The sequence below is a fragment of the Berghia stephanieae genome, chromosome 6, assembly GCF_034508935.2.
Source record: "Berghia stephanieae isolate SIO BIC M18660-M18661 chromosome 6, UCSD_Bste_1.3, whole genome shotgun sequence".
Taxonomy (NCBI): Eukaryota; Metazoa; Mollusca; class Gastropoda; order Nudibranchia; family Aeolidiidae; genus Berghia; species Berghia stephanieae.
The window spans coordinates 66,005,364-66,033,199 of record NC_088365.1 but is presented as its reverse complement, the minus strand read 5'-3'; the positions used below and the strand labels follow the sequence as shown (position 1 = coordinate 66,033,199).

At 36.5% G+C, this 27,836-nt stretch overlaps 2 protein-coding genes across 2 annotated transcripts in view; one reads left to right on the top strand and one right to left on the bottom strand.

The window, feature by feature from the left end:
* Positions 1-7,640: 7,640 nt before the first annotated feature.
* LOC144975473 (uncharacterized) lies at positions 7,641-18,751 on the top strand. The gene is made up of 4 exons (XM_078919591.1): positions 7,641-8,149; positions 8,796-8,854; positions 10,440-10,640; positions 12,827-18,751. Exons 2-4 carry the CDS (start codon positions 8,830-8,832, stop codon positions 15,034-15,036), a joined length of 2,436 nt encoding a protein of 811 aa, XP_078775717.1. The 5' UTR covers positions 7,641-8,149; positions 8,796-8,829; the 3' UTR covers positions 15,037-18,751.
* A 2,757-nt stretch (positions 18,752-21,508) lies between these two features.
* The window catches only part of LOC144975485 (alpha-L-fucosidase-like), a 14,938-nt gene continuing 8,610 nt past the window's right edge, over positions 21,509-27,836 (bottom strand). The window contains exon 8 of the mRNA XM_078919613.1: positions 21,509-25,633. Within this exon, the coding sequence (XP_078775739.1) occupies positions 25,363-25,633 (271 nt within the window). The 3' untranslated portion in view covers positions 21,509-25,362. The remainder of the gene's footprint in view (positions 25,634-27,836) is intronic.

The window sequence follows — 27,836 nt, the reverse complement described above, 5'->3', positions numbered from 1 at the left end:
ATAATAGAAAAAAATAACCTTTAAAATTTGGCTGTTAGGTGGCAAAAGAAACACATATTCATAAATACTCGATCATGCATCAAATAATGTCTAGATATGGATATTTTATGGAACAAAAGGTAAAATTTTCTAAAATTTATCAAAAGTTACAGTCTATCTATTTTTAGACCAGAGCAAATTATTGCGCTGGTGTGAACAAAACGAGAATTATTCGGAGCCTGATTTTCAGAATAATTTAGCCTTATATTATTATTTCTGCAACTGTTAGATTTTATGTAAACATATTTTCAATACTGAAAGTGTATTGCCTACAACTCAAACTACAAAATTGGGAGACCTATATTGTGCGTAAATTATTCCGGTCCCTAACGGAAATCACTAGCAACTTGTTATTGTTTACGTTTGGGGCACCTAACTTTACTGCTCTATAATATTTAAAAGATAAATGACATGTGCCTTTTGCGATTAAATTAAATGACATATTATGCCTTTTGCGATTTTCGTTGACGAGGGGCATTTATTCTGTAAATATACTCCCCCACCCCTATGCAAACGTGTGCACCTAGCCCCGACCTCATAGACACCCAAAAATATCTTCATTGAAATTAAATTCCTCAACTTCTATAATACAATTTTTAACACTCTTGTGAATATTTAGCTGCCAGAAGCTGTGGATTGAAAAAGTAATAACATAAAAATGAAAAAATGGCTTATTTCGATATCCTCAAAAAATCGAATATCGCCCTTTCTTAAAATTTGTAATTCACCCCGCGATGCAACATTGTGGCAACGAATCGCTTAACCGGATATACTTTAAAATGTTAATTGCTCAGTAGAAAGGCATAATGAACAACAAAACAAAAGATTAAAAAAAAAAAAAAAAAAAAAAAAAAAAAAAAAAAATTTAATCCCAAAGAACGTGATCGCCTAAAATCTACGTGGGTAATAATAATTGATTTTAGACTGTACATAATATGCAGGTCTGACATCCGAACGAAATTATGAGCCTAGTTTAACATTGGTGTAATGGACAATATTTTGGGTCATTTTTTGTTATGTGCAGCTATGTGGTCTAGTGGTATGACAATCGCTTTCGGATCGGAAGGTCCTGGGTTCGAGCCTCGCGCTCAGCGCATAGTTGAGTCCTTGGAAAAGGCTCTTTACTCACATTCTCTCACTGTACTCAGGTGTAAAATGAGTACCTGGCCGTTAACAGTGTTGTCCTTGTCCAAAAATTATAATATCGCCTAACATGCGTCATGTCCCGTCCTACATAAATGTTGCTGTTGACCAGGGACCCCTTGTAAAGCGCTTTGAGCGCATTTAGGGAATATTGCGCTATATAAAGCTCAATTTTTTTAAATTTCTTTTTTATGTTTGAGATTTCTATTACAACAATAAGCCCATAATAAATTAACCTTCAAATAAGCGAACGCCGGTCTTTGATAATAATAATAATAATAATAAGAAGAAGAAGAAGAAGAAGAAGAAGAAGAAGAAGAAGAAGAAGAAGAAGAAGAAGAAGAAGAAGAAGAAGAAGAAGAAGAGAAGAAGAAGAAGAAGAAGATGAAGAAGAAGAAGAAGAAGAAGAAGAAGAAGAAGAAGAAGAAGAAGAAGAAAGAAGAAGAAGAAGAAGAAGAAGAAGAAAGAAGAAGAAGAATGATGATGATGATGATGATGATGATGATGACAATAATAATAATAATAATAATAATAATAATAATAATAATAATAATAATAATAATAATAATAATAATAATAATAATAAAATCCGTTTATATAGGGCTTTTCCCCCGTCTTTCAAAGCTCAATGCGCTTTACATGAACAATCCCCCCTCTCTCTCTCTCTCTCTCTCTCTCTCTCTCTCTCTCTCTCTCTCTCTCTCTCTCTCTCTCTCTCTCTCTCACACACACACACACACACACACACACACACACACACTCATTCTCTCAGACTTAACGATGTTATTTCTCTTTAATCTTCATCGTTCAAATATCAACTACTAAATTTTGTATTTACTTTCGGTCCTACTAATTGCCGTCCGGAGCCGCCCGGCGACCCAGGGGAGCAGTTCGGAGGTCATCTAAAGCATTCTCAAGCCATCCGGAGGCCCTCAGACCTGTACGAACCTTTCCAGAAGTCTTCCGCCTTCCGAAAGCCCCTTTCACTTTATTTTTTTTATCTCCATTTTATTGGCTCATTTAGGCACCTGTAGCTTTAGTTTTACAACTTAATTTGCCTACTACTCCATGTATTTGTGTGTCTGATACGTGTTCAAGTTCAATCTTTCCACATTTGACAAAATGTGATATTTTGTAAATTTACATATTTGTTTGTGTTTTTGTTTACTGTCTCCTGACGAAGGCCAAGGGCCGAAACGTTGTTTGTTTTGTGTTGTTCCCTTATATATGAGTCACATCTACTCGCTTTATATTTTTATCTCCATTTTATTGGCTCATGTAGGCACCTCTAGCTTTAATTGGTAGGACCCCCCCCCCCCCCCACCCCTTCCGGTAATACTAATTGCCGTTGGAGCCGTCCGGAGACCATCTAAAGCATTTTCAAGCCATCGGGAGGCCCTCAGACTTGTACGAACCTTTCCAGAAGTCGTCCGCCTTCCGTATTCAGTGGCGGTTGGTAATAGTGGGCAGGGTGGCCACAGCCGAACCTGTTATTTTCAAGTTTCAAGATGATTTACCACATCTGAAGAACACTTAATTTACTCAAGTGAGATTTAGCTGATAAAACTTGAACTTGATTCTTGTGCTAAGGTTAATTTCGATGTTTCAGGTGGTATCGTGAATAATCGCGCACTCCACAATGTACAGGAAACGCTCTTGCTAATTTTATCGCCATCTGCCCTCCACCTATCAAACGCCCACACCGTCGTCAACGTCTCGGCTTTACGACCTTATGTCTAGCCGCTGTCTAGGTTGGGAAAATGCAAACAAGTCCATTCTGCCCAGCTTACACTCGGTACCTATAAATCTCTATTAGCCTATTGGTAAACGAAATATGATTTAAACATCACTTTAGTTTATATTGATACTATTAAGGAAAGCATGTCTCTAGAAAAATCACAGTATGGTATTAATGTCATTTATTGACTTATTCATATAATATTCATTGGTGTCGTGCTTTTGTTTTTATAATTATTAATTTATTATATTGCTTTTAGTCTCGAAACCCATTAATTTGTATTTCTTCATCATGTTCTACTGTATTCTTGTACAGTCAAACTAACACATTATAGTGTGGCTATGTGGTCTAGTGGTATGACACTCACTTTCGGATTGGAAGGTCCTGGGTTCGAGCCTCGCGCTCGGCGCATCGTTGAGTCCTTGGAAAAGGCTCTTTACTCACATTCTCTCACCATACTCAGGTTTAAAATGAGTACCTGGCCTTTAACAGCGTTGTCTTTGATCGAAAAATTGTAATATCGCCTAACAGGCGTCATGTCCCGTCCTACATGTTAAATGTTGCTGTTGACCAGGGACCCCTTGTAAAGCGCTTTGAGCACATTTAGTGGATATTGTGCTATATAAAGCTAAATTATTATTTTTTTGAAACATAAGTTATCACACCAAGAAACAGTGTTACAAAACAAAATCAGTCATGTTTCCCTCGTTACCATAGTACCTCAATAACATAAGAATAAATAAGCTAAACCAAGGTGGGCAGTTCTGTGTTTGCCCACCTAGTCGGTCGAAATAAAGAAATCAGACAGCGATGCTGGGGATAGGCTGGAGGAGGAAAGAGGAGGGAGAACACTAAACCAAGTAGCTTCTTGTAATAACATCACGTGGTCTAGATCAAACCACAACAGTGGGTAATATGATACTTTTAGATAAAGAATGAAGTGTCCCAACCGTTGCATATTGCTTCTTGCAACAGCCTGTTGCATTAAGGGGAAGAGAAAGAGGAGGAGGAGAGGAGGATAAATGCTGTCTATCTAGAAATACTGTGTACTTTCATCATCATCACCATCATCATCATTATCATCATCATCATCATCATCATCATCATCATCATCATCATCATCATCATCATCATCAACAGCATCATCATCATCATCATCATCATCATCAGTCGACCAACTACCGTGTCGTGTACAGCCCTCGTCATATCGTTGCCTGATGAGTGAATGTCGCCTTTCACTTTCGTTTGGGATCACTATAACAAAGGCTCCAATTGGATTCATTAGTCTGATGTCAGCAACGGCGGCCATCGTGGTTCTAAATAAAGAAAATCAGTTCTTTTTATTCTTCATGCTGGCTAGAACTTTTCATATGTCTTGTGATCAGAATGTGTAAAAGTCAAAACATGACCATATTTATAATGTTTTTGTCCTCTGGATACGCTTTTATGCTCGTCGGAGAAATATTTCATCAGGGCGTCCGCCAGTATTTCGATAGTTTAGAGCCAGTTACTAAGTTACCATGCTGATTGACCCTGAAAAATGGTTCAACTTTGCCTTCTAAAAAAGCTGGCATTGGTACTTGGTGCCCAGTGTGTCTCGTTCCATCTATTAAAACATCACTGTTTGTTTTGTTTACCGAACGCAATTTATGCTATTTTATGTCTGTAGGGTAACTCCAGCGGCCCTATTCATACCATCAATTGTCAGAAATTACGACAGAAAACCATGTCCCAAGGAAAAAGAAGCAACATGCAATTTAAATATATAATTCAGAAAAGTGAGTGGAGCAGGCACTTATGTTGGTAACAACAAGATATGAAGTGAATAGAAAAGTGCCAGAAGACAATAGAGAATAAAAATTTTCCGCGGCGGTGGTGGGGTTTGAACCTGCGACCTTATTGGTACGACAACTCCGCCTGGCAGGTGAGAGCGTGGCTCTACCGTGTGAGCTATCCACGAACACAAAAATATTCGTTTCAAACTCAAAGTCATTACTAGATCCCTCTCTCACCCACTTCTTGAGACCGCCGATTCGTTCGTACACCACCATCGCGAATAATTTTGACCAGCAGTTAAGCCTAATAGCCAATATTCTCAACACAAACATATAACATAGAAACGATTGAGACATTGAGTATGCTCCGGTGTATGGGGTGAATTTTTAATTCAGAAAAGTGAGTGGAGCAGGCACTTATGTTGGTAACAACAAGATATGAAGTGAATAGAAAAGTGCCAGAAGACAATAGAGAATAAAAATTTTCCGCGGCGGTGGTGGGGTTTGAACCTGCGACCTTATTGGTACGACAACTCCGCCTGGCAGGTGAGAGCGTGGCTCTACCGTGTGAGCTATCCACGAACACAAAAATATTCGTTTCAAACTCAAAGTCATTACTAGATCCCTCTCTCACCCACTTCTTGAGACCGCCGATTCGTTCGTACACCACCATCGCGAATAATTTTGACCAGCAGTTAAGCCTAATAGCCAATATTCTCAACACAAACATATAACATAGAAACGATTGAGACATTGAGTATGCTCCGGTGTATGGGGTGAATTTTTAATTCAGAAAAGTGAGTGGAGCAGGCACTTATGTTGGTAACAACAAGATATGAAGTGAATAGAAAAGTGCCAGAAGACAATAGAGAATAAAAAATTTCCGCGGCGGTGGTGGGGTTTGAACCTGCGACCTTATTGGTACGACAACTCCGCCTGGCAGGTGAGAGCGTGGCTCTACCGTGTGAGCTATCCACGAACACAAAAATATTCGTGAATATTTTTGTGTTCGTGGATAGCTCACACGGTAGAGCCACGCTCTCACCTGCCAGGCGGAGTTGTCGTACCAATAAGGTCGCAGGTTCAAACCCCACCACCGCCGCGGAAAATTTTTATTCTCTATTGTCTTCTGGCACTTTTCTATTCACTTCATATCTTGTTGTTACCAACATAAGTGCCTGCTCCACTCACTTTTCTGAATTAAAAATTCACCCCATACACCGGAGCATACTCAATGTCTCAATCGTTTCTATGTTATATGTTTGTGTTGAGAATATTGGCTATTAGGCTTAACTGCTGGTCAAAATTATTCGCGATGGTGGTGTACGAACGAATCGGCGGTCTCAAGAAGTGGGTGAGAGAGGGATCTAGTAATGACTTTGAGTTTGAAACGAATATTTTTGTGTTCGTGGATAGCTCACACGGTAGAGCCACGCTCTCACCTGCCAGGCGGAGTTGTCGTACCAATAAGGTCGCAGGTTCAAACCCCACCACCGCCGCGGAAAATTTTTATTCTCTATTGTCTTCTGGCACTTTTCTATTCACTTCATATCTTGTTGTTACCAACATAAGTGCCTGCTCCACTCACTTTTCTGAATTAAAAATTCACCCCATACACCGGAGCATACTCAATGTCTCAATCGTTTCTATGTTATATGTTTGTGTTGAGAATATTGGCTATTAGGCTTAACTGCTGGTCAAAATTATTCGCGATGGTGGTGTACGAACGAATCGGCGGTCTCAAGAAGTGGGTGAGAGAGGGATCTAGTAATGACTTTGAGTTTGAAACGAATATTTTTGTGTTCGTGGATAGCTCACACGGTAGAGCCACGCTCTCACCTGCCAGGCGGAGTTGTCGTACCAATAAGGTCGCAGGTTCAAACCCCACCACCGCCGCGGAAAATTTTTATTCTCTATTGTCTTCTGGCACTTTTCTATTCACTTCATATCTTGTTGTTACCAACATAAGTGCCTGCTCCACTCACTTTTCTGAATTAAAAATTCACCCCATACACCGGAGCATACTCAATGTCTCAATCGTTTCTATGTTATATGTTTGTGTTGAGAATATTGGCTATTAGGCTTAACTGCTGGTCAAAATTATTCGCGATGGTGGTGTACGAACGAATCGGCGGTCTCAAGAAGTGGGTGAGAGAGGGATCTAGTAATGACTTTGAGTTTGAAACGAATATTTTTGTGTTCGTGGATAGCTCACACGGTAGAGCCACGCTCTCACCTGCCAGGCGGAGTTGTCGTACCAATAAGGTCGCAGGTTCAAACCCCACCACCGCCGCGGAAAATTTTTATTCTCTATTGTCTTCTGGCACTTTTCTATTCACTTCATATCTTGTTGTTTAAATATATAGATGCTTATAAAATACTTGTTTGATAAGATAATTTTCCGTGCCTATGGCTCAATAGCAACTGATTATTTTTTAGTTAGTGTTTATGCCTATGTATGTATGTGTGTATGTGTGTGTGCGCGCGCGCGTGTGTGTGTGTGTGTGTGTGAGAGAGAGAGAGAGATTTTTTTAAAAAGTACATTTTCTTACTAATGCTATAAGTTTAGGTAAAATACTCTCAACATTGCCCACCCGATATCAAATGCAGCAAGAAGACAATATTTTTGTCTGCGTTCAAGGTTAGGTTGTAAACTAATTGCAAACGGTCTTCGTATTATGATTTGCTTTGTACGAAGGCTAAGAGCATATTGTCAAAGTATAAAACACAATGGAATATCAACTTTTTACATGTTGGTTTCTTCATCTGGGTGTACTAGAAAAGAATGGTCAGATACGGTCTAATAATCATTGCTGAGTAAAAGCTAATCTGATCTTGGAGAACAAAATCCATTTTATTTATAATTTATAGGATCTAACCTCGTGTGTATTTGTGTGTGTGTGTGTGTGTGTGTGTGTGTGTGTGTGCGTGCGCGCGTGTTTATGTGGGAAGATAGGCGGGGGTGGGGAGGGGGAGGAGAGAAGAGTTTAGCTCAATGGGCGGAGCACTCGTCTCACAAGCTAAAGATCTTTTTTTCAATCCATGTTGAATGTTTGTTAGATTTTTAAAATTCTATCAGTAGTGATAATAATATGACAGAAAGTGAGTACATTGCACTTGAGGAGCATCCTATCTAATGGTCACAAACATGAGCCATATGACGGGGATTGTTTTCATAAACTGACAACCATGTATTGTGCTTCTAAATTCTTTGGATTAATGGCTTGACATGTGGCTCTGTATTCTGGATTTGCTCTGGGAGTTTCATCGCAGACGGGGATTAGTTAGGAGCTCTTTTGAGTTTGGTGACAAAAAAAAATAAGTTAAAAATAGAGCGAGGGCCCCAGGCCCCAGGAAAAACGAAAGAACAACCTCGAGATTCGAGGAGAGATCCAACAATTATTCTGTTTTCACTTTTCTCTGCTTGCGCTGAAAGATCATATAAACTTCCACTGTGAGTCTCCAGTAATGTTTTATTGAAAGAAATACGCTGTTTAATTCTCTCACATTCTGGAGTCTAAATGCTAAATCTGAGTCTTGGTTTGGGGCATGGGTCATACATATATAAGTGGCCTCTGTCGTGAATAGATTTTTTACATCTCATTCACGATGAGGAGAAATAAAATAAATATCTAAATAATATGCACGAGGCATGTATCTCCACCGAAGTGGGTAGAACGCGATTTACTAAGTACACATACCTAGATTTTTGGTTGTTCGTAACACGAAACGTTTTAGAGAGATTCAAAATAGTCAAAGAGCGAGTAAGCGGTGACTGTCGCTTACGCCTACGCTGACAAACAAAATATGACGTCACAATCACAAACGGAACATCATGACAACAACTCACAACAGCCTCGATCGAGATAGTACACACCTACACACAAACACACAACATAAAAAGGCATATTATTCCCGTAGCTAATCCCGCATTTGTTGGTTGCTGTCTTTATAAATACATCTCTATCTAAACGATGACTATAACGACAACTCTATCTATAATCTATTACATTTTATTCTGGTTACTGCAGTACCGTTATATAGTTATAAAGTGAGGTTAGATAGACATACGAATTTTGGTTCCTTTTTTGTCATTTCAGGTTTACTGACTGACTGTGAGCAATATCTGTGACGATGGATGAGAGTATAGTTATAGAAGGTAAGACTCCGGGCAAGAACATGGTATTGATTCAATACTATTTTGCATTTTTAAATATACATTTTTGCCTGTAGAGTCTGACAAAGGACTCTGTTTAACCTTATCCGAATGGTCACCTTTTTGCATTGATTTGTCATAAATTGACCAAAGAAATTAATTGTAAAATCTTGTAAATAAACATTAGTATTAGATCAATTTACTTTGAAAGCTGTAACTAAAATCACAAAATTGAGCTCTTACCTGATTACAGAAATATTTAGAATATGATTTTATTTTTCTCTACAACTGCCAGAAATAAAAGATAAAAATAAAATAAAAATATGTATGAATATTTGTATAGTAGTGCATTTTCAGGGATTAACCCTGCTGTATGAATTTCACAACGTTTCATTTATCCCCCCCCCCCCCCCCCCCCCCACATTTGCCTTATTGAACCCATTTCATTATTACTAGTCCCCTATTAATCATCCTTTTTGAACTAACACTCTTACAATATCCATCACAGCCTATAGTCGAAGGGCAAATTGTAAGGAAAATGTTATATCATGGATCTGTATAAACTGTATATACTGTTTAGTCCTGCCTTTATCAAGGACCCCATTATGTCAGTTTATCCCAGATTTGTTACATAAATAATTACTAGTTTGTTGGACTGCACCCACAGTACTTACTGTCAAACATATAACTTAGACCCAGCCACCATTTTACATTGGTTTGCTATGGATGTGTAAAAAGATAACATTTCTGATGTCTCATTTTGTCTGTATACCAATCTGACATTATTTTACCTTTTGAGTTATCATTCTTGTTTTGAATTGAATGATTCCAAGTTCTAGCTGTAGACAAGAACGCACAAGTGCCAGAGTTTGGTAGTGATTTCTTCATATTGAAGCCAGCATCTATTTCTATCTGTAGCGTCGCAAAGCGAGCAGGTCTGGAGCACATGGTTTCATTGTCATTTTGGCGAGAGCGCATGATATTGTGTTTCAATAAACAATGCCCTGTCCTAAGTCCACAAATGAAAACCTGTTCTTTTTGATCCAGTACTCTCTCGTGTATGTATTTTTTATGAGTTTTGTTTTAGGTTTCATTAATGTCATTTTGATAATGGATTTTTGCTCTCCAAGATCTGCAGGCTCTTCAATCTGTTCCACGTTTGTTCCTTGTCTAGCTAGTATGTCCCCCTCTTCATATCCATCAATTCCAGCATGTCCTGGAATCCATTGGATGATGAATCGTCTTGTCATTTGATTCGACATTTTATTTTCCCTCAGTGTGCCTTTAGGAATGACCACTCTATTGCATTATTCTGATTATATAAATATAATCTCCGACATATTTGGGAACAATGTAAGGGCCAATACATACACCTTGCTGATTTATTTTTTTTACAAAGGTAGTCTATTATTATTATTATTATTATTATTATTATTATTATTATTATTATTATTATTATTATTATTATTATTATTAATATTATTATTATTATTATTATTATTATTATTATTATTATTATTATTATTATTATTATTATTATTATTATTATTAATATTAGTATTATTTAATTTTCTTTGTTTTTTTTCAGACCTGGAGGATGAGGATGAGCCTGGCCCCTCAAGGAAGTCCCACAAACCAAATGCCTGTCGTTCGGAGACCAAGTGGTTTCAGAGGGAGTATCAGGCCCCAAAAGGACAAGTTATGGATTGCTGTATCTCTACGGAAGACATTCACGCCTTTCAAGAGTTGCTATGGAATCGTCCACATGACCGCATGGTGCCTGGATACGGTGCGTTGGGATTTTATATCTTTTTATATTGACTTTCCTTTACACTGTTTGACAAATAAAGATATAATATCAAAGAAAATTCCCTTTATTCATCCCAAAAATTAAGGATCTGGTACCAAAATTAAAGCATAAATTAATAGCTGTTTAAAGAGTACGTCAATCTCTTGTATTTTGTACTGAATTTTGTACTTTCTTTATCTGTTGACAAAAAAGATTCTAACTTTTTTACTTTCATCTTTTAAGAGTACTCTAGATGGGGTTCTTAGCCTCCCATATTGGACAGAAGGCCTTTCTATGTCTTCTATACCCCTATTCCTGTTTTCCAACTTGTTTTCTGCTGGGTTGTGGAATGAGATTCCTCAGTTATGTCCTTACCCTGGCTGGGAGTGAAACAATTAAATGCATAGTAAACGCTTTGGGAGATGATATTTTTTTTCATTGTAAATCATCCCTCTGTGTCATATTTGTTGTTTTGAATGTGTAATGTAAGCATTTCAGTGTGTTCCTCTTAGTTGGATCCTGTGCGTGTGTCTGGGTGAGACTTTTAGGTGATCTCAAACTAAGTACATTGATGATATGCTCTTGGAATCTACACCTGTTCCCTATTTGTACCATTCCTTATTTTTCTTGTGTGCTTTTAATTGTAATCTAGAATTTTTTTTACTATCCCATTTTCTTCATTTTTACTGGCACTGTAATGACCTAAATGATTTGCAAGCTGTAAAACCCTTAAAAACAAAAACAATCATATTAAGAGTACTGATTCGTACATCTCGGTCTGGGGTGAGTTCTTTCATGTGTGTTATTAGTTAGCTCCTCTGATGTCTACATCTATCTCCCCCACTATATTGTCAAGATTTTTTTCTCAATTCCTTCCTTTCTCCTCAAAACTTTGTCTTTAATTACCATGTTTGTGGTGGAAATGAAGTTTGATTTTAAAAGATGTGTCATGGGTAAGTTATTGTCTGCAAGTCCTTGAAAAATACTTTCAGGACGTATAATTTTTTAACCTCTCCAAGCGTTGTTTAAAAAATTCTTTGGAGGTACGCTATTGGATCCTTTGAGGGCCTTCAGCAACCCCCAGATCCGTGGCAGTTTTCCATAATTTTTTTGATTTGGGTGTCTGAAGCTTTGTTTAAAGTCGACTTTGTCTACATTATTTTTTGGGACACTTTATAAAGCTATTTCCGTTATTCTTTGGTTGCTTGACAATCTGTTTATTTTGTTAAATTTTAAAAAATGATTTACCCCAGAGGAACTGATGATAACAGTATTTTCCCATAGCTTTTTAAAATGATTTAATATTATTGTCGTTTTGTGTGTTGAATTTTTAAAAAATGACCTTGGCACATCATTTTTTATATTTTTAATTTGATTGCAGATGGAAATACATTGTTTTTTTAAGGTTGATATTTGTTGATTTATGACGCAATTCCCAAATGTTTCATTTTTAAAAAATGGTTTTTATGTGACCCACAGTCTCAATCCGGTATGGTGTCATCTTGAACCGGGCGATGAAAAATGAATACAAAGTTCCAATTATGAGATGTGTGTCATTTTATTTTTTAGCTTCATAAGAATTTACGTTCCTTTTTCCTAATAAAACAAATAATGTAGGCACAAGTCTCCTATTTCTTTCTCTCTATGAATTCATTGCCATCTAAACTGTCCCGACATACCATTTTCTTCTTCTTCCTCTTCAAGCTGAAACTTCCTCGTGGAAGACTCATCAGCTCAGCATTCACAATTGTTTTACCGGGAACTGTCCAAGTTGTTCCACAGTCTTATAGTTTAGGGCAGAAATGTTGTGTTGTTTTGTCTTCTTTGATGTTTATGAAAGAGCTCTGTCACATCCTTCTCTGTTCTAACATGTCTGTCTGTCATTGGTGGCACATTTATGTGGACTTCATTGTAATATCCATGCTCCCCTCGTTTATCAGGATTAGAGAAAACTGAGCGAACTTTTGAAGTAATAGGTTGTATATGCCATTGATGAAGACACTGACACTTAAGAAATCCATTCTAAGTGTGTTAGGTTTGATGAATCTGTAAATAAGAATGAAACTTTCTTCCTTTTTTTGTTCAAGGATCACAGTATATTCATGATTTATTCCATGTTATACATTCTTTTTTTTTTTTGGTTAAGATAAGTGATTAACTCATCGTTCTTTCTTTGTCCTCAATAGGGATGACACCATGTGAGCTGGGCAACATTCCAGCAGATGGACTGAAGGGTTGGTTGGTCAGCTCCCATTTTTTTTGGATGTCGCAGTGCTTAAACAAGCAACAGACACAATCTCGTTTCTTTGTCTTCGACTCCCAGCTACGGAAACAATCTATTGATAAGCTGTTGCCGTCATCTCTCCGTTTTAAAGTGACAACCCTCATTCTAGTCATGAGTGTCGGCAGACAAGATGATGGAACTGTATTTTTTGGAACGGACAAAAAACAGGGAGATCATTGGGCAGTTACAGTCATTGACATCAAAGATGGATCCATGTACTACTGCGACACTTTGGGTTGGGCTGCCCCAGAAGATCTTGCCTCCAGTGTGGTCAAATATACAAGATTTGCAGGTCTTAACAATCCACATAAGCTTACATTGAAAATGGCTCATGAACCAAATGATGAACATCACCTCTGCACCCCTAAATGCACCAACTATCCTTTACAAAAATGTTCAGACGTTTGCGGCGTTGTTGCAATCATTTGTATTGCCGTTGCAGCCCTTGATAAAAAATTATTTGAATTTTTTATGCAGCCATTGGACAATACTGTTCATCTTTATCTCCGTGAACCTACGGAATATTCCGACTATCTTCGCTATGTCATAATGACATGGTTGGTAAAACAATACATCGACATTAGTAAGATCAGTCTACGTAGTGATTATAATCCTAACAGGCCCCTCTCTAAAGTTAATGTAACATGCGCTGGTGTCAAAAGGAAATTTGATAATGGAAATGATGATCAACCAATCAAGCGTTTTGCAGAAAATGCCTTCCCTTCAAAGGCATCATCATTGACATTACCTGATGAAGTGAGTGCCTGCATACTACAAAACGCATCCATCGGCGCTTCATCATCAGTCATCTTAAAAGAAGCTGTTCGTGTCATGTTTAAAATCAAAAAGGAAAAAAACTATTGGTCATCTGTGTGTGAACATTTTACTTTCAACAATTCGATTGAAATCTGTCGAGATCCAGCGTTGAGTATCTCCGAATACTATCAGGAGTTTGAGAAAAAAGTGAGAAACCCCATAATGTTTTACAACATGTTCGAAAATAGTCCCACAAAAAGCAAAGATTCTTCTTTGGATAATGACATTGTTTTAGTGGTTCAAAACGATTATCAGAGAGAGATGTTGAAAACTTATTGTAAACAGTGTGTCTGTGTTGAGTGGACTCGCAAATGTGAGGCGTCGGGAATTCATTTTAATCTGTTCACAATATCTGTTTTTGTTGAGGGAATGTATGAAGTACCGGTTGCATGGCTTATCACCAACAAAGGGGATCCTTCCATGCAAAGGTATTTATTCACAGCTTTGGAAAAAACTGTAGGGAAAATAGAAACAGATATATTTGTTGGAGACATTGCAGATTTATCTTATAGATATTGGACAAACCATTTTAAGAAACCAAAAAGGAAAATGTATTGTGTTTGGGAAGTGATGCGCTCGTTAGAAAAACGAGTGAAGGCTCTTGAACTGGATGAACAGGCTGTTAAGGACATAATGGATTGCATTCATGTCCTACGACACATCACAGACAAAGATGCTCTGGACATTTATGTCACTGCTTTTCTTAAGAAATTGAAGCCAATCTCATCAGAATTTCATCACCTTGTACAAACAAAGTACTTTGAAGACTCAAGAGATGAATTGTGGGCAAGCTGTTACAGGGTGATACCAGTTGCGAAATTCGTTCCATTCCTTCAACCATTTGAACACACACTGAAATCTATTGGATTTTTTGACGGTGGTCAAATTGATCGGATTGATGTGTTTTTCCATAAATTGATGCAATTTGTCGTGTTTTTGAAAAGGAAACTTTACACTATGGTAAGTGATGTGAAGAGATCAACTGCCATCTCTCAAATCAAAAAGATACACTGGAAACCGTTGGAGAACTTGGATTTTTTTCATTCTGTGTCGGGGGATGAGTGGTTCGTAAAGGCCTCTCATCTCAACACATCATTCAGTATTCTTGACACGGGATGTGATTCGTGTGAGTGTTCCTTACGGTGTGATGGTTGTAATATATGTATCCATAAGTATGTGTGTACCTGCATAGACTATCTTTCATTTGCTGCTGGCTGTAAGCATATTCACCTTCAGCATGCAATTAACAAAATAAACAACTCGTTGAATGGAAGTGGTAGTTCTAAGCTATTGTGAAATAGGATTTCAAATTCTTATTCACCTTTGTTCATTTTGATGTTAAGAAAAGAGACCAAAAAAGAAAATGGATGTGAAATGTGGTCAATTGTATTGGGTTGGCATGGCAGTTTTTTGCATCTCTTGCAGTCGCAAAAAATCGCAAAATATCACTGATTTGCATTGTAGCCACAAAATCTGCAAATTTTTGCAAATTTTCGAGACTTTGCAAAGAAAAAATAAAAAGGCGAAAAAAAGTCAATTTCTTTTTTTCCTCTACTTTGATAGCTCATGAAGAACGTGAAAGATAATTAATCAAGAGTAGTTTATTTTTTACTATCTCATTTTCTTCCTTTTTACTGGGACTGATATGACCTTACATTTGTCGCAAGCGCTGTGAAACCCTTATAAATAAACAAATACCTTTCTCTTTCATGAACTAATTATGGGTTTTTAGGAAAATTAATCGCAAATTTTGCTGTTTTTAGCTTGCAAAATTTGGGATATTTTTTTTTTGCATGAAACTGCCATGTCAAATTGGGCATTGTAATTGGCTCACACACGATTTCTATTTTAACTTGAGTGGGAAGGGTTGGGTTTGCTTGATTACTCATCTTATTTTGATCGTCTTTTTTTTCTGTTATTTCTTTTCATGTTTACATGTGGCATTGCCTACACCTGTGTTGAATTTTATTTTTAGTCTTCTCAGTCTTAGTAAAAAGTGCTGTCAACTCATTTTGGAGATAAACTTATTTTATTTATTTTTCTTAAAAAATTTAGAATGAAATGGTTTAATTCATGAAAATGGCACGATGAAATTAACTCACTCAACCCTAACACAGACTATATCTGTAGTTTACCCAAGTTACTTTTGCCTATTTATTACATTTTTATGAGACAAATTATAGGCATGGTTTCAAAGCTAATGTTTTTAGTTTTTACATGTTAATGATAGCTGAATTAAAACTATCTATGTACATGCTCATTTTAAATACATTTTTTCCAATTTTGAAAAGTAGCAAAAATCTCTAGGATTGAGTGAGTTAAAGTTGAATATTGTTATATATATTATTGTATGAAACGTACTCTATCGTGTTAATGTAATGTCAGAGAAAGCGTGTCATGGATAAAGGCAGTTTTTTGAGGATGTGGAAATCGGTCTTGGGGTTTTTGCATTACAATTATGAATAATAATTTTGCCCTTTGGTATTTTATTTATAGTTTTTTCTTCTTCCCCCCCCCCCCCCCCCCCCTCTCTCTCCTACTCTCAGCCATCAGTTTTCAGGTGTAAATCGGGTGTTTGTAATTAATTTCATTTTTAAAAAAAATTCTAAGTGAACTTAAATTATCTCCTATTTAAGATCCTTCTGTTTGACTTTAGCCAGTGCTTTTTCTGTCATCCAGATTGGTCTCTTATGTTTGTTCCCAGGTTTACTCTTTGGGATGTGTTTTCCATAGTCTCGTTATTCGCTTTTTAATCACAGTCCATGTATCCTCACACATCAAGTCTTTCAGGTTCTCTTCCCAGTATGTTAAATGAAATTCTTCCCTAATGCTGTTCCAGTCTGCTTTCTCGTATATAAAGTGGGGTTTAGGAGATTTCTCTTTGTGTCTGTAGCAGTTAACTTCAAAGACTAGTGTTGAATGATGACTTTTACCCAAGGGTGCCCTCTTCAGTTGTAAGAATGAGATCCAAGGTATTAGCATGTTGTTTTCCTCTATGGTGGGTAGCCTCCTGCATATATTGATATAGGAAACAGTCTCTGAACGTGGCCTTCATGACTAGAGTAACGAAGGTCACGCTCTGAATCCTTCCAGGAATGCCGTTTCAACTTTGCTTTAACAATATGGGACGCTTGCTTGTTGGAGTTATTACACATTGCCCTGAGGTCTCGGATGATAAGAGTAATTGTTGCTCTCGTTACTGTTTGGTGACCTGAACACACATCCTATCAAAAGTCTGTCAGTCCCTGAGAGTCCCATTTCACACCAGACCGACTCTTCACCTTCAGTGCTTTCACTTAATTGATTAGGCGTAGTTCTTAGGTTGGTTTTTGTGTAAGTTAGAACTCTCCTTTTATCTTTAATGTCTTTACTAAAGTTAGTGAAAAGTTCGTAGCCTTTGAGCTGGAGCTCACAGTTCTGTACCTGGTTAACCCAGTTTTTGGGCAATGCTTCTGTGACTAGAATAATACCTGGATTGTGGATGGATATTAAAACCTCGAGTTCATGTCTCTTGTTCAGGAGACTGTCAGCGTTAGAGTATAAACATTTCAACTTATTAACACAGATAGTTTTGAAGGATGATGGAGTTCATTATATACACAATTACAGTTTTCTCATTCAAATTTACTGGTTCTCTTGCCGGGTTCCTCCCCTTACAAGATTCACCACCCTCCCTTTCCTTATTACCCATGAAGACTCTTCCCCCTGTTCTTCTGCCTCCTTCCTTTTTCTGTTCCGTTCCTCTAGGAGCACCTTCCATTCTTGTCTCTCTAAAGGGGTCATGTCCCTACTTATGAAGATTTGTGATCCTTGTAATCTCTTTGCTCTCCGCAGGATTTGGTTGCATGTTTCAGGGCTACTGAATTTGACTTTCATCGGTCTGGGTCGTTCTCCCTTCTTTCCTATCCTGAAGGGACTATCAAACTTACACTCATCTGCTTCTATCTTTTTGAGAATAAGCTTGATTTGGTTGATGTCGTCTTCAATTCTATCCTTTGCTTCATCCTTTTTACTTTCATCAATATTGAAGAATATAAGGTTTTGCTTTCTTTCTTCTCACTCTCTCACCTCTCTGACATTTTCACTCGCCCTTGCCTGACACTGCATTGTCATCTTGTCAGAAATATTATTCCCCTTTGCCTTACTTTTCTTGGGTGCTTTTAATTGTAATCTAGAATTTTTTGACTATACTGTTTTCTTCTTTTTTACTGGCGCTGAAATGACTTAATTGTGTTGTAAGCGCCGTAAAACCCTTAAAAACAAAAACAAACAAATATCAAATAAGTACACTGATAGTGGGCTTTTGGATTCCACATCTGTTCCCACTTTGAACCATTTCCTTTTGTTTTACTTTACCTAATGTGCTTTCTATCACAATTCTATAATTTTTTTACTATCCCATTTTCTTCCTTTTTCTAGCGCTGAAATGACCTAAACGTGTCATAAGCGTTGTGAAACCCTTAACAACAAACAGACAACAGAGTCACTGGCCCAATCATGGCCACGGTGCACATATTTTTAATTCTAGAATGGTTCTTATTGGTCACTAGCTGTATCTCCTATCCCCCTATATCTGCGTTCTGTCTTTGTGTTGGAATCGGATATTACTTAGTTTTGTCCTAGCCCGTGCTGGAGTCCTTGGCTGAGAGGTAACAGTCAAATGTATAGTGTTAGTTGTGGGAGGTGTTTTTTTTTAGGTGGTCAGTTCATTTTGTTATCTTTTTCTTTCTTTTTAAAAAATTTTGCAACTGGTGCTGAAATGAACTAAATGTGTTGCAAGCACTGCAAAACCCTTAAAAAAAACAGGGTTTTCTCGCACTTGACAATTAGCTATGATTGAATATTCTACAGGTAATTGGGACTCTGCAACCATCCAAGTTATCCACACGCTCCGTTTTATTGTACTGTACTTGACCTTGAGAATAGCTTACTGAACAAATGATTTGCATCTCAGGGTGTCAGGATGTCAACAATAAAATGAAATTATAGAATCTCGTTGGTCGGTATCAAAGTTCACGTTTGTTGTTTTTTATTTCTCTTTTTCTTCTCTAAATACATTGAAATCTGCATTAAGTCAACACTTAAAATCAACTTCTGCTTAAACTTAAAGTCAACATCTTTTTTTGATCCCAAATTGAGTGTCCTTTATCTAAGTATGTTCCATTGATAATGGATGAAGTCAACCAATCTTTCTGGTCCAGCGGTTTTGGCTCTATCAGGATTCTACTGTATATTTTATTTAGTTGCCAAAAAGATATGACACCAAGTACAATGAATTAGGACAGGTACTTATTTTGCATCTGAGTATCATGAGAGAATATGAGTATGAGTAAAGATTCTTTTCTAAGGACTCGATCAACTTTGCACTGTCCATATCAGAACTCGAACCTGGGACCTCCACTTCGAAAGACGAGTGTCCTTGAGTCATACCGCAGGACCAAAAAGCTGCTTTTGGTGGTATCTACTTCTGTTCTATTTTTGACCTACATTTCCCTTTGTCTGACTTAAATGTTTAGTTTATGCTTGCAAGCCCAGGAAAACTCAAGATCTACAATTTTTTGACATAGACTGTCTGAAAATATGTGTATGAGACAGAAAAAGGTGAAAGAAAAATACAAAACATTTTCCCAAAAAATCAGCCGATATTTTGGGATAGTTTTTTTTTAAAGGCAGCTGTATTTCATTGGGATATTCTTTTCTTTTCTAGTACTTTGTAGTGGTTTGTTCTGGGGGTTTGTGGCCGTTCTACAAGCTTCACAAAATGTTACTTTGAAGTCATAAGGCCCATGAAGCTGGGGCTTATGCCAGTTTCTGTAGTGTTAAACAGACAAAAGTAACAAATGTTCGAGGATCCCAATAGCTCAGTAGTAATAATAGAACATTTTCCTCACACAAGCAGTAATAATAATAGAACATTTTCCTCACACAAGCAAAGGACCATGTATCAATCCTGGGTACAATCAAGATCACCTTGGATAGAAGAGATACAGTATGTACCTCCCTGCCCACTATGGGAGTGGGAGGGGAAAAAATATCATCTCCCCAAACTAACTATACATTTGACTGTTTCCCTCTCACCAAGGTTATCCGGTCAGGGCCAGGACAAAACCAAGTAACAGAGATGCCAACTTTAAATTTGGTTCACAGGAATTTCAGACACCACTCGGAATTTCAATGCCGAAAGAGGAATTTCCGCACACAAGAAAAAGGAATTGGAATGGTATTTGGCATTGTGTTTACATATTGTATACACTGTAGTTCTAAATAGATAACTGATTTGAACTATATTATGATATATAAACACATTGCCAAATACAATCCCAAAGTTTCCTTATTTCAAATGAAATAAAGCTCCAAAACCTAATGGTAGTGATTGTAGTATGTACATACTGGTGATAGGGAGGATGATGTGGTGTTGGTGGTTGTTGTAGTCGTGATGATGATGATGTGATAGTGGTTGTTGTTGTAGTAGTAGTGGTAGTGATGATGATGTGATGGTGGTGGTTGCTGTAGTAGTGGTAGTGATGATGTGGTGGTGGTGGTTGTAGTTTTGGTAGTTATGATGATATGGTGGTGAAGATGGTTGAAGTAGTGGTGGTGGTTGTAGTAGTTGTGGTCGTGATGTGGTGGTGGAGGTTGTAGTAGCAGTGGTAGTCATGATGATGTGGTGGTGGTGGTATTGTAGTAGTAGTGGTGGCAGTGATGATGATGAGATGGTGGTGGTGTTGTAGTAGTAGTGGTTGTGATGATGATGTGGTGGTGGTGGTTGTAGTAGTATTGGTAGTGATGAAGATGATGTGATCGTGGGTGTTGTTGTAGTAGTGATGATGTGGTGGTGGTGGTTGTAGTAGTAGTGGTGGTTATGATGATATGGTGGTGATGGTGGTTGAAGTAGTAGTGATGATGATGACGTGGTGGTGGTTGTAGTAGTAGTGGTAGTGATGGTTGTAGTAGTAGTGCTAGTGATGATGATGTAGTGGTGGTAGTTGTAGTGATGATGTGGTGGTGATTGTAGTAGTAGTGGTAGTGATGATGTGGTGGTGGTGGTTGCAGTGTTAGTGATGATGATTGTAGTAGTAGTGGCAGTGATGATGATGTTGTTGGAGGGGTGGGGGGTATCCTTCGAACAAATTCACCTCACCGGAATTTGACGGAAGTTGCCCGGAACCCGGAATTTTTTTCCGGTGAAACTGGAGTTTTGGCATCAATCTCATTTCAAGACAAAGACAGAAAGCTAGTTGGAAAACAGATAGAGGGGAATAGAAGACGCAGTAAGTACCTCCCTGCCCACTCAGGGCAGGAGTGTGAGCTGCAGGAATTGTAAATAAATAACAATTCTTAAAAACAAATTGTGAATGTTATGATTTTAGAGACTTTAACTTTAATGCAAACGTTTTGGACAGGAGCAGCATTGACCTCTCTGGGCTGATGAAAAGTGATTAGATCTAGAAACTGGTGTTCGAAAGACCTAATAATGCTGAAAGTATGTGGCTTAGCGGTACAGTCTTTGCTTTATACTCTACTCTACTGAGTTTGAAATACCCACTGTGCTTAGTGCCTTGAGCAAATCACCTTGCCCAAGCTCAGTTTGCGGTGCTGCACTGCGGCTGATGCCTGGGTTATTCCTGTCTTCCTTTGGAACAGAACCTAGCGAAAAATTTCTCATCTGGGATAAATGAAGGGAATTTTATTCTTTATGTATTTATGAGTATTATTTAAACACATAAAAATAAACAACCACCCGAGACGCCAAAACAAAACAAGTGACTTCAAATGCATCATAAAACTTTATTGTTTTAAAAATGGAATATTAGAACAATTAAATAAAATAACCAACCACCTTTAAACACAAAAACACTCACTTCTAGAAAAAAAAAATGATTATTACACTTTAAATAATTCAAGAAGTATTGAAAAAACATGAGGTATGATTTGTAATTTTAAAAATTGGGAAAAATCTGAAATTAACACTCGTGGCAATGACAGTGCAACACATCCATTTCTCATTCTTACCGAGGTGTAAAAATAAATTATAAATAAAATTGGAGAAGGAATCGGTGGAATATTTTTCTTTTTCATCTGGATGAAGGGACGTAACACTACATTCCTTTCTTTTTTTTTTTTTAAGGGGGGGGGGGGGGGGGGGGGGGGGGGGGGGGGAGGAGGAGCTCAAATTCATTTAAAATTATAACTTACAATTTAGTTAAATCATCAAAAACATCAAATGGTAACTTTACAGTTTTTATTAACATTGACGAAACATTGTAGTGTATTCTTCTTAGAGGGTTCTTGTGCGTGTGTCTGGATGAGACTTTTAGGTGATCTGAACTGAGTACACTGATAGTGTGCTCCTGGAATCTACATCTGTTCCCTATTTAAACCATTCCCCTTTGTCTTACTTCTTCTTATGTCATTTCAATTGTAAATCTAGAATGTTTTTTACTATCCAATTTTCTTCCTTTTTACTGGCGCTGATATGACATAGATGTGTCACAGGCGCTGTAAAACCCTTTAAAACAAACAAAAACAGGTAATTTGGACGCTGCGAGTTAGATAAAATTCCTCCTCCTCCCACAAAAACACTACTACTACTACTACTACTACTACTACTACTATCACAGTTACCAAGATTTTGTGTTTACTTGCTTACACTAACATTTATAGCTTGGTTTTTATTAATGCATATCAGCCAAGATTCGTCAAAAAAAAGCTGCGTTCTCATTGGTTTCAAAAGCTGCGTTCTCATCAGTTCAAGCAGGAATCGTTTTTATAAACTTTGAGTACTCATACTCGGTATTTTTAGTATCAGATATCTACGAAAACTGCCGAAAATCGCCAAAATGATGTAGTTATTCGGAGGTTTTATCAAAAAGTGCGTCGTTATTTGGAGGTTTTTTTTACTGATCTTAAATAGAAAAAAAATCGGGACCACGGGTCAATGTCGTTATCAGGAGGTTGTCGCTATTCGGAGGTGTCGTAATCGGGAGGTTCCACTGTAGTTATATCAATACCACCAATTAAAAATCCAATATTTCACTTTCATTGTCAAAATATCAATAAGACATTAAAAAAAAAAAATTAATGCCTTACAATACATGAACATGTCAACAGACATGATGGACAGTAAGTAAGAATCGTAAGAAGTAAAATAAAACATTCTTAAAAATCATTATAACAAAAAATACAAAACAATACAAATAGTGGGTATACCAAGACAAAAAATCTACAATACAATAAAAATGTCATTATTATCATTGATAAAGAAAAAATGTCGCTCTCATAATAGACAATGTCCCATAGAAATTGTATCACACTTAAAATATCTGGGTGTCTACATTGACAATAACTTGAATATTAAAATGCATGTGACCACATGTGCGAAAGAATAAACCAAAGGATGTATATTTTAAGAATACTGAACTCTTTTAACGTAGGCTGGTCAACAATGACCAACATTTACAAATCTCTTGTATTAAGCATTGAATGTTTTGGCATCGTTATATGGTTTGGATGTTGTGGTGTGAAAGAAAGAGCAAAAAGACAAAATGCTGTCAAAAGAGCTGGAAAGTATGTAGGTAATGATATTTATTTATAGCGTTTCATCCGCTGTCTTCATGTTACAAACTTTTACCATTGGGCAGATGCTATAGTACAATACAATAGCCACTCGTACCAATAGATACAAATCTATGACAACATCGGTGACTTTTTTCAACAATGAGCACTGTTTATAATATCATCTTTATTGCCATTATTGTCTATCCATTTACTGTTGGAAACTATGCTGAAAAGGATGGAAACTAAACAACGTCACAACTATTATTTGCCTATTAAATTAACACTGGAACAACAATAATCGTGTATTTTAAACAACAAATATATTGGCTTCACCATTATGACCTGATTCAACACCTTCATCATCACCATAATCAGCAGCAGCATCACCACCACCACCATCAGCAGCAGCAGCATCATCATTTTCCCCGTAGGGTGTGATCTATGTCCACTATATTGTAATTAATAGTAATAGTGTTTATATTGGCACCAATGTGAACCAAAATGAATTTCCATTTTTTTTGGACAATAAAGTTCTATTATTATTATTAAAATATAAATATATCAAAAATGATAAATAAAGGGAGTAGAAAAGTGCCAGGGGTCTAAACCTAGTATCCAACTGATAAGATGCTCATTGTTGGTGGGTGTTACATCAGTTGGCTCTCTGTGACTGCGATATATTTTTATAATAAAAATGGCGTGGAGCCGGCAGTTTTATCAGTGTTGATGAGAAGTATAGGAAATAGAGAAGTACGAGATGAAAAAAAATAGGATAAAGATATATCAAGGTGCTAGGGAGTCAAACCCAGAATCCAACTGACATGACAGCCACACGTGGTGGATCCCGATTAAAGTCCCTGACACCCTGATATATTTTTACTTACGTTTTAATCTGGTGCTTCTCTACTCCCTTTACAGTGCAGTTTCCATTCCTCGTTTTCATGGATTCCTTGTACAAATCTTAATATTGGAAATTTATAAATTTCCATATATATTCTTCTGTACAAATTTCAGATATTTCTCGTTTTCACAGATTCCTCATTTTAAATATTTTGTCCGAGCAAGGACGGGGAATAAGTGCTGCACTGTATTTCTCACCAGCATTCATGAAACTTGTTTTAAGTTCTGTACAATGTAAATCATTTATAAAACATGGACAAAGTAGAGAAACATGTAACTCTCTTCCATGTTTTAAAAACCTATAAATATTTTATTTTAGATCCTTCAACAATAAACTTTTCTTTTAATAACAAAAGTAAGGGAGCACTTTAAAAATGTTGTAAACAGTTCTACCACAACATGAATATATGTATGTATGTCACAATATTCATCAAAATGAACACTACATCACGCCGGTTCCTCAAAAATACATTGGCATTTGATATCAACTGAAGAATTAATTATGAATTTGTGATTTGTAGATCTTAAAAATGGCTTGACACCTTCATATTTACATAAATAATTACAAAATTTAAACTCACTCACAATTTGGGGTAATCAACTCCATATGTTCAAGAAGTTTACAGACCAAAATCTGCATTTTGAAACAAACTTTTCTACAACTGCAATGCTGAACTATGCATCATTTTAAAGATAAATCTAAAATCATTTACTAATGTATAAATAATAAAGTACATCTCATCATTATCAAGTCATCTTGAACTTTGCCAGATTTCTGTACAATAATTTGACTTCTATTTCTATTCTACTCGGTTATTTTCTTTCTATTTTACGCACTATATGTTATGTGTTGTTTAATATTCCACTCAATTTGTCACTCCTTAATAAACCAGTGAACAATTCTATTTGTTTACATTCCAAGATTTTTATACAGAAAGGACAAGTCAAATATTTCTCGACCATGTATCTGATTTTTTAGTAATATATTTATGTTTTTATTGTTTTTCTTTTGTTGTTGTTGTTGGCTGAAGAAGGATTTTGAGCCCAAAATGTTCTATGTTTGCTATTTTGTTCCTTTTTGAAGCTGTTTTATTCAATTTTGTTTATTACTTTTTACAGTCCACAGCTTGTAGCAGCTTAGTATCACTTCAAATCACATTTAATTTAATTTGCAACATTACTTATTTTAAATGTCCACATGTATTTGCATGGCACTGTAGCCGGTGATATATAAGGGACGGTGATGTCCAACCCTTGAGATCCCCTGGCCTTGAAACTAATGGCCCCAGCATAACCCAAAAGGTTGACCTTGGTAGAGGGAGTGGCTATAGGCTTTGCCAGGGACAAGGTCGGAGTTGAAGGCCAATCGAACACGAAGGCGTACACGTCTTTTCCCACGTAATTGCCTTCGAAGGAAATTGGTTTCATTGTATACCTGAAAGAAATTGAAAGACAAAATCAGTTTGATGACCTTAGTACACTGAACTCTGATAAAGCTGATACAGTCAGACCAGGAAGAGTGGTTGACTTTAACTTTAAGCAAGGTTGACTTTATCCATCATCAATGGAACTGAACACACTTAAGGGGGAACAGCAGTGAAAATACTAAATTGAATCTTGAGCTCGACTTTCCCACACTTTGCATTCACAACTACTCAAATACATCTTTTTAAGCCACCAGGATGAACATTTTTGAAAAATTTCAAAATATTGCGTAATTTATTGAGGTGACCATCTTGAATTTTGTTAATTTTTGGAACAGCCACAACAGCCTCAGTTTTATTACTAGAGCTACTAAATTTGGTATGTTTCTTTAGGATGGCAGTGTCTAGTAAGTGACCAAGCAGAATTTTGATATCTTGAAAACTTCTGATTTTAGCACACGGCGATGAGTGAAAAGGAATAAAAAGTTATTACAATAATAACATTGCAAAACTAAATTTCGCCAACATTGGGAACGCTTAGTCCCATATTTAAAAACAAAATGAGATATTAATAATTCCTTTGGTCACTTTGTAGATACAAATACTTTAATTATTTTCTGCAAGTTTCAAATCTGTACATTGAAATTTTTAGAAAATATGAATGTCTCTGTGAATCAATTTATCAAAATTTCAAAGACAAGATAAAAAATCACAACATGCACCAAATGAGTGCGCACCCCATGTTTTAAAACGACAAAAAAAAAAAAAAAAAAAATAACACACACACACAAAAAATGAGTTCAATGAGATAAAAATTCTTGATAGAATGATTAATGAGATATTCAATTAAACAAAAATGCCTCAAAACAAGCACTGAATGTCTAGACTCAAAAAAAATAAAAAATAAAAAAAAATAATAAAAAAATAATATAATAATAATAATAATAATAATAATAATAATAATAATAATAATAATAATAATAATAATAATAATAATAATAATAATAAATGACAAATGCCATTCCCCTATCTTCTTATTTGTAGCTACTCAAATGACCTTAGAAATACATATGAAACAAAAAAAATCTGAATTTGGTGAAATATGATCTTGAAAAATAAAAAGTCAAACTACACAAATGAAATAAGTACAAACAGAAGGTTTGCTCAAGCGGTTGATTTGATTAAAAAAAAAATATATATGACCCTCAGTCTCAAAACGGTATTATATTGTGTTGGGTTTTAATTATCAAAAAAAAAGTCTGTTTAGTCAAAAATACAACACATGGATTAAGTTTCTGTTGTTTTAGTGAGGACATTGAATTGAATGGCTGGACAAACAGAATTAGTGGATTAACAATAAAATCAGACTTAAAATGGGACGAGCACATCAACAACATCACAAAAATAGTAAATAGGACCCTGGGTTTCCTCCAAAGAAATTTGAAAATTAAATCAGCAAGCCTAAAATCATTAGCTTACAAGTCATTAGTTTGACCACAAATTGAATACACATGCACTGTTTGGGACCCACACATAAAACACCTTGTTGATAAACTGGAGGCAATACAGAGACAAGCCACTCGTTTTGTTACGGGAAAACATCAATGTGAGCAGCATGATTGATCAACTAGAATGGAAGTCACTTCAAACTAGGATGAAAGCAGCACGCCTGACCATGATGTATTAGAAAAAGAAAAACCTGGTGGCTATTTCAAACACAGACACAAACATCTAGGACTTCCCACATGGACAGTTTTATTCTCCTGACATCCACCAAAGACGTCAGAAAACTCTCATTTTACCCCAGAACCATCACAGATTGGAACAATTTACTGTGGGAAGTTAGATCTGCCGTCACTTTAGATTTATATACAGACCTTCTAGATCACTGATGAATTTTCAACTTAATGTTATTGTTCATGTCAAAATCTCCATGAGTGAAGGTGGACATTAGAGGAAGATTCAGATTCAGATTAGTGTGTTCTGATAGATCTAAAGGATTTGTATACGATTTGTGGTGATGGGCACAGTGTATGCCTTTTGCATCTTATAAACATGAACTTGAATGGATACGAATGGATAAAGTTTTGTAAGTAACAAAAACTAAAATCAAATATTGTTTTAGACATTTTGTATATGGAATAGGTGCGGTATAAATGATTTACATTATTATTATTATATATAGATTTTCTCTTCTATTGTTGCAAGTATTTA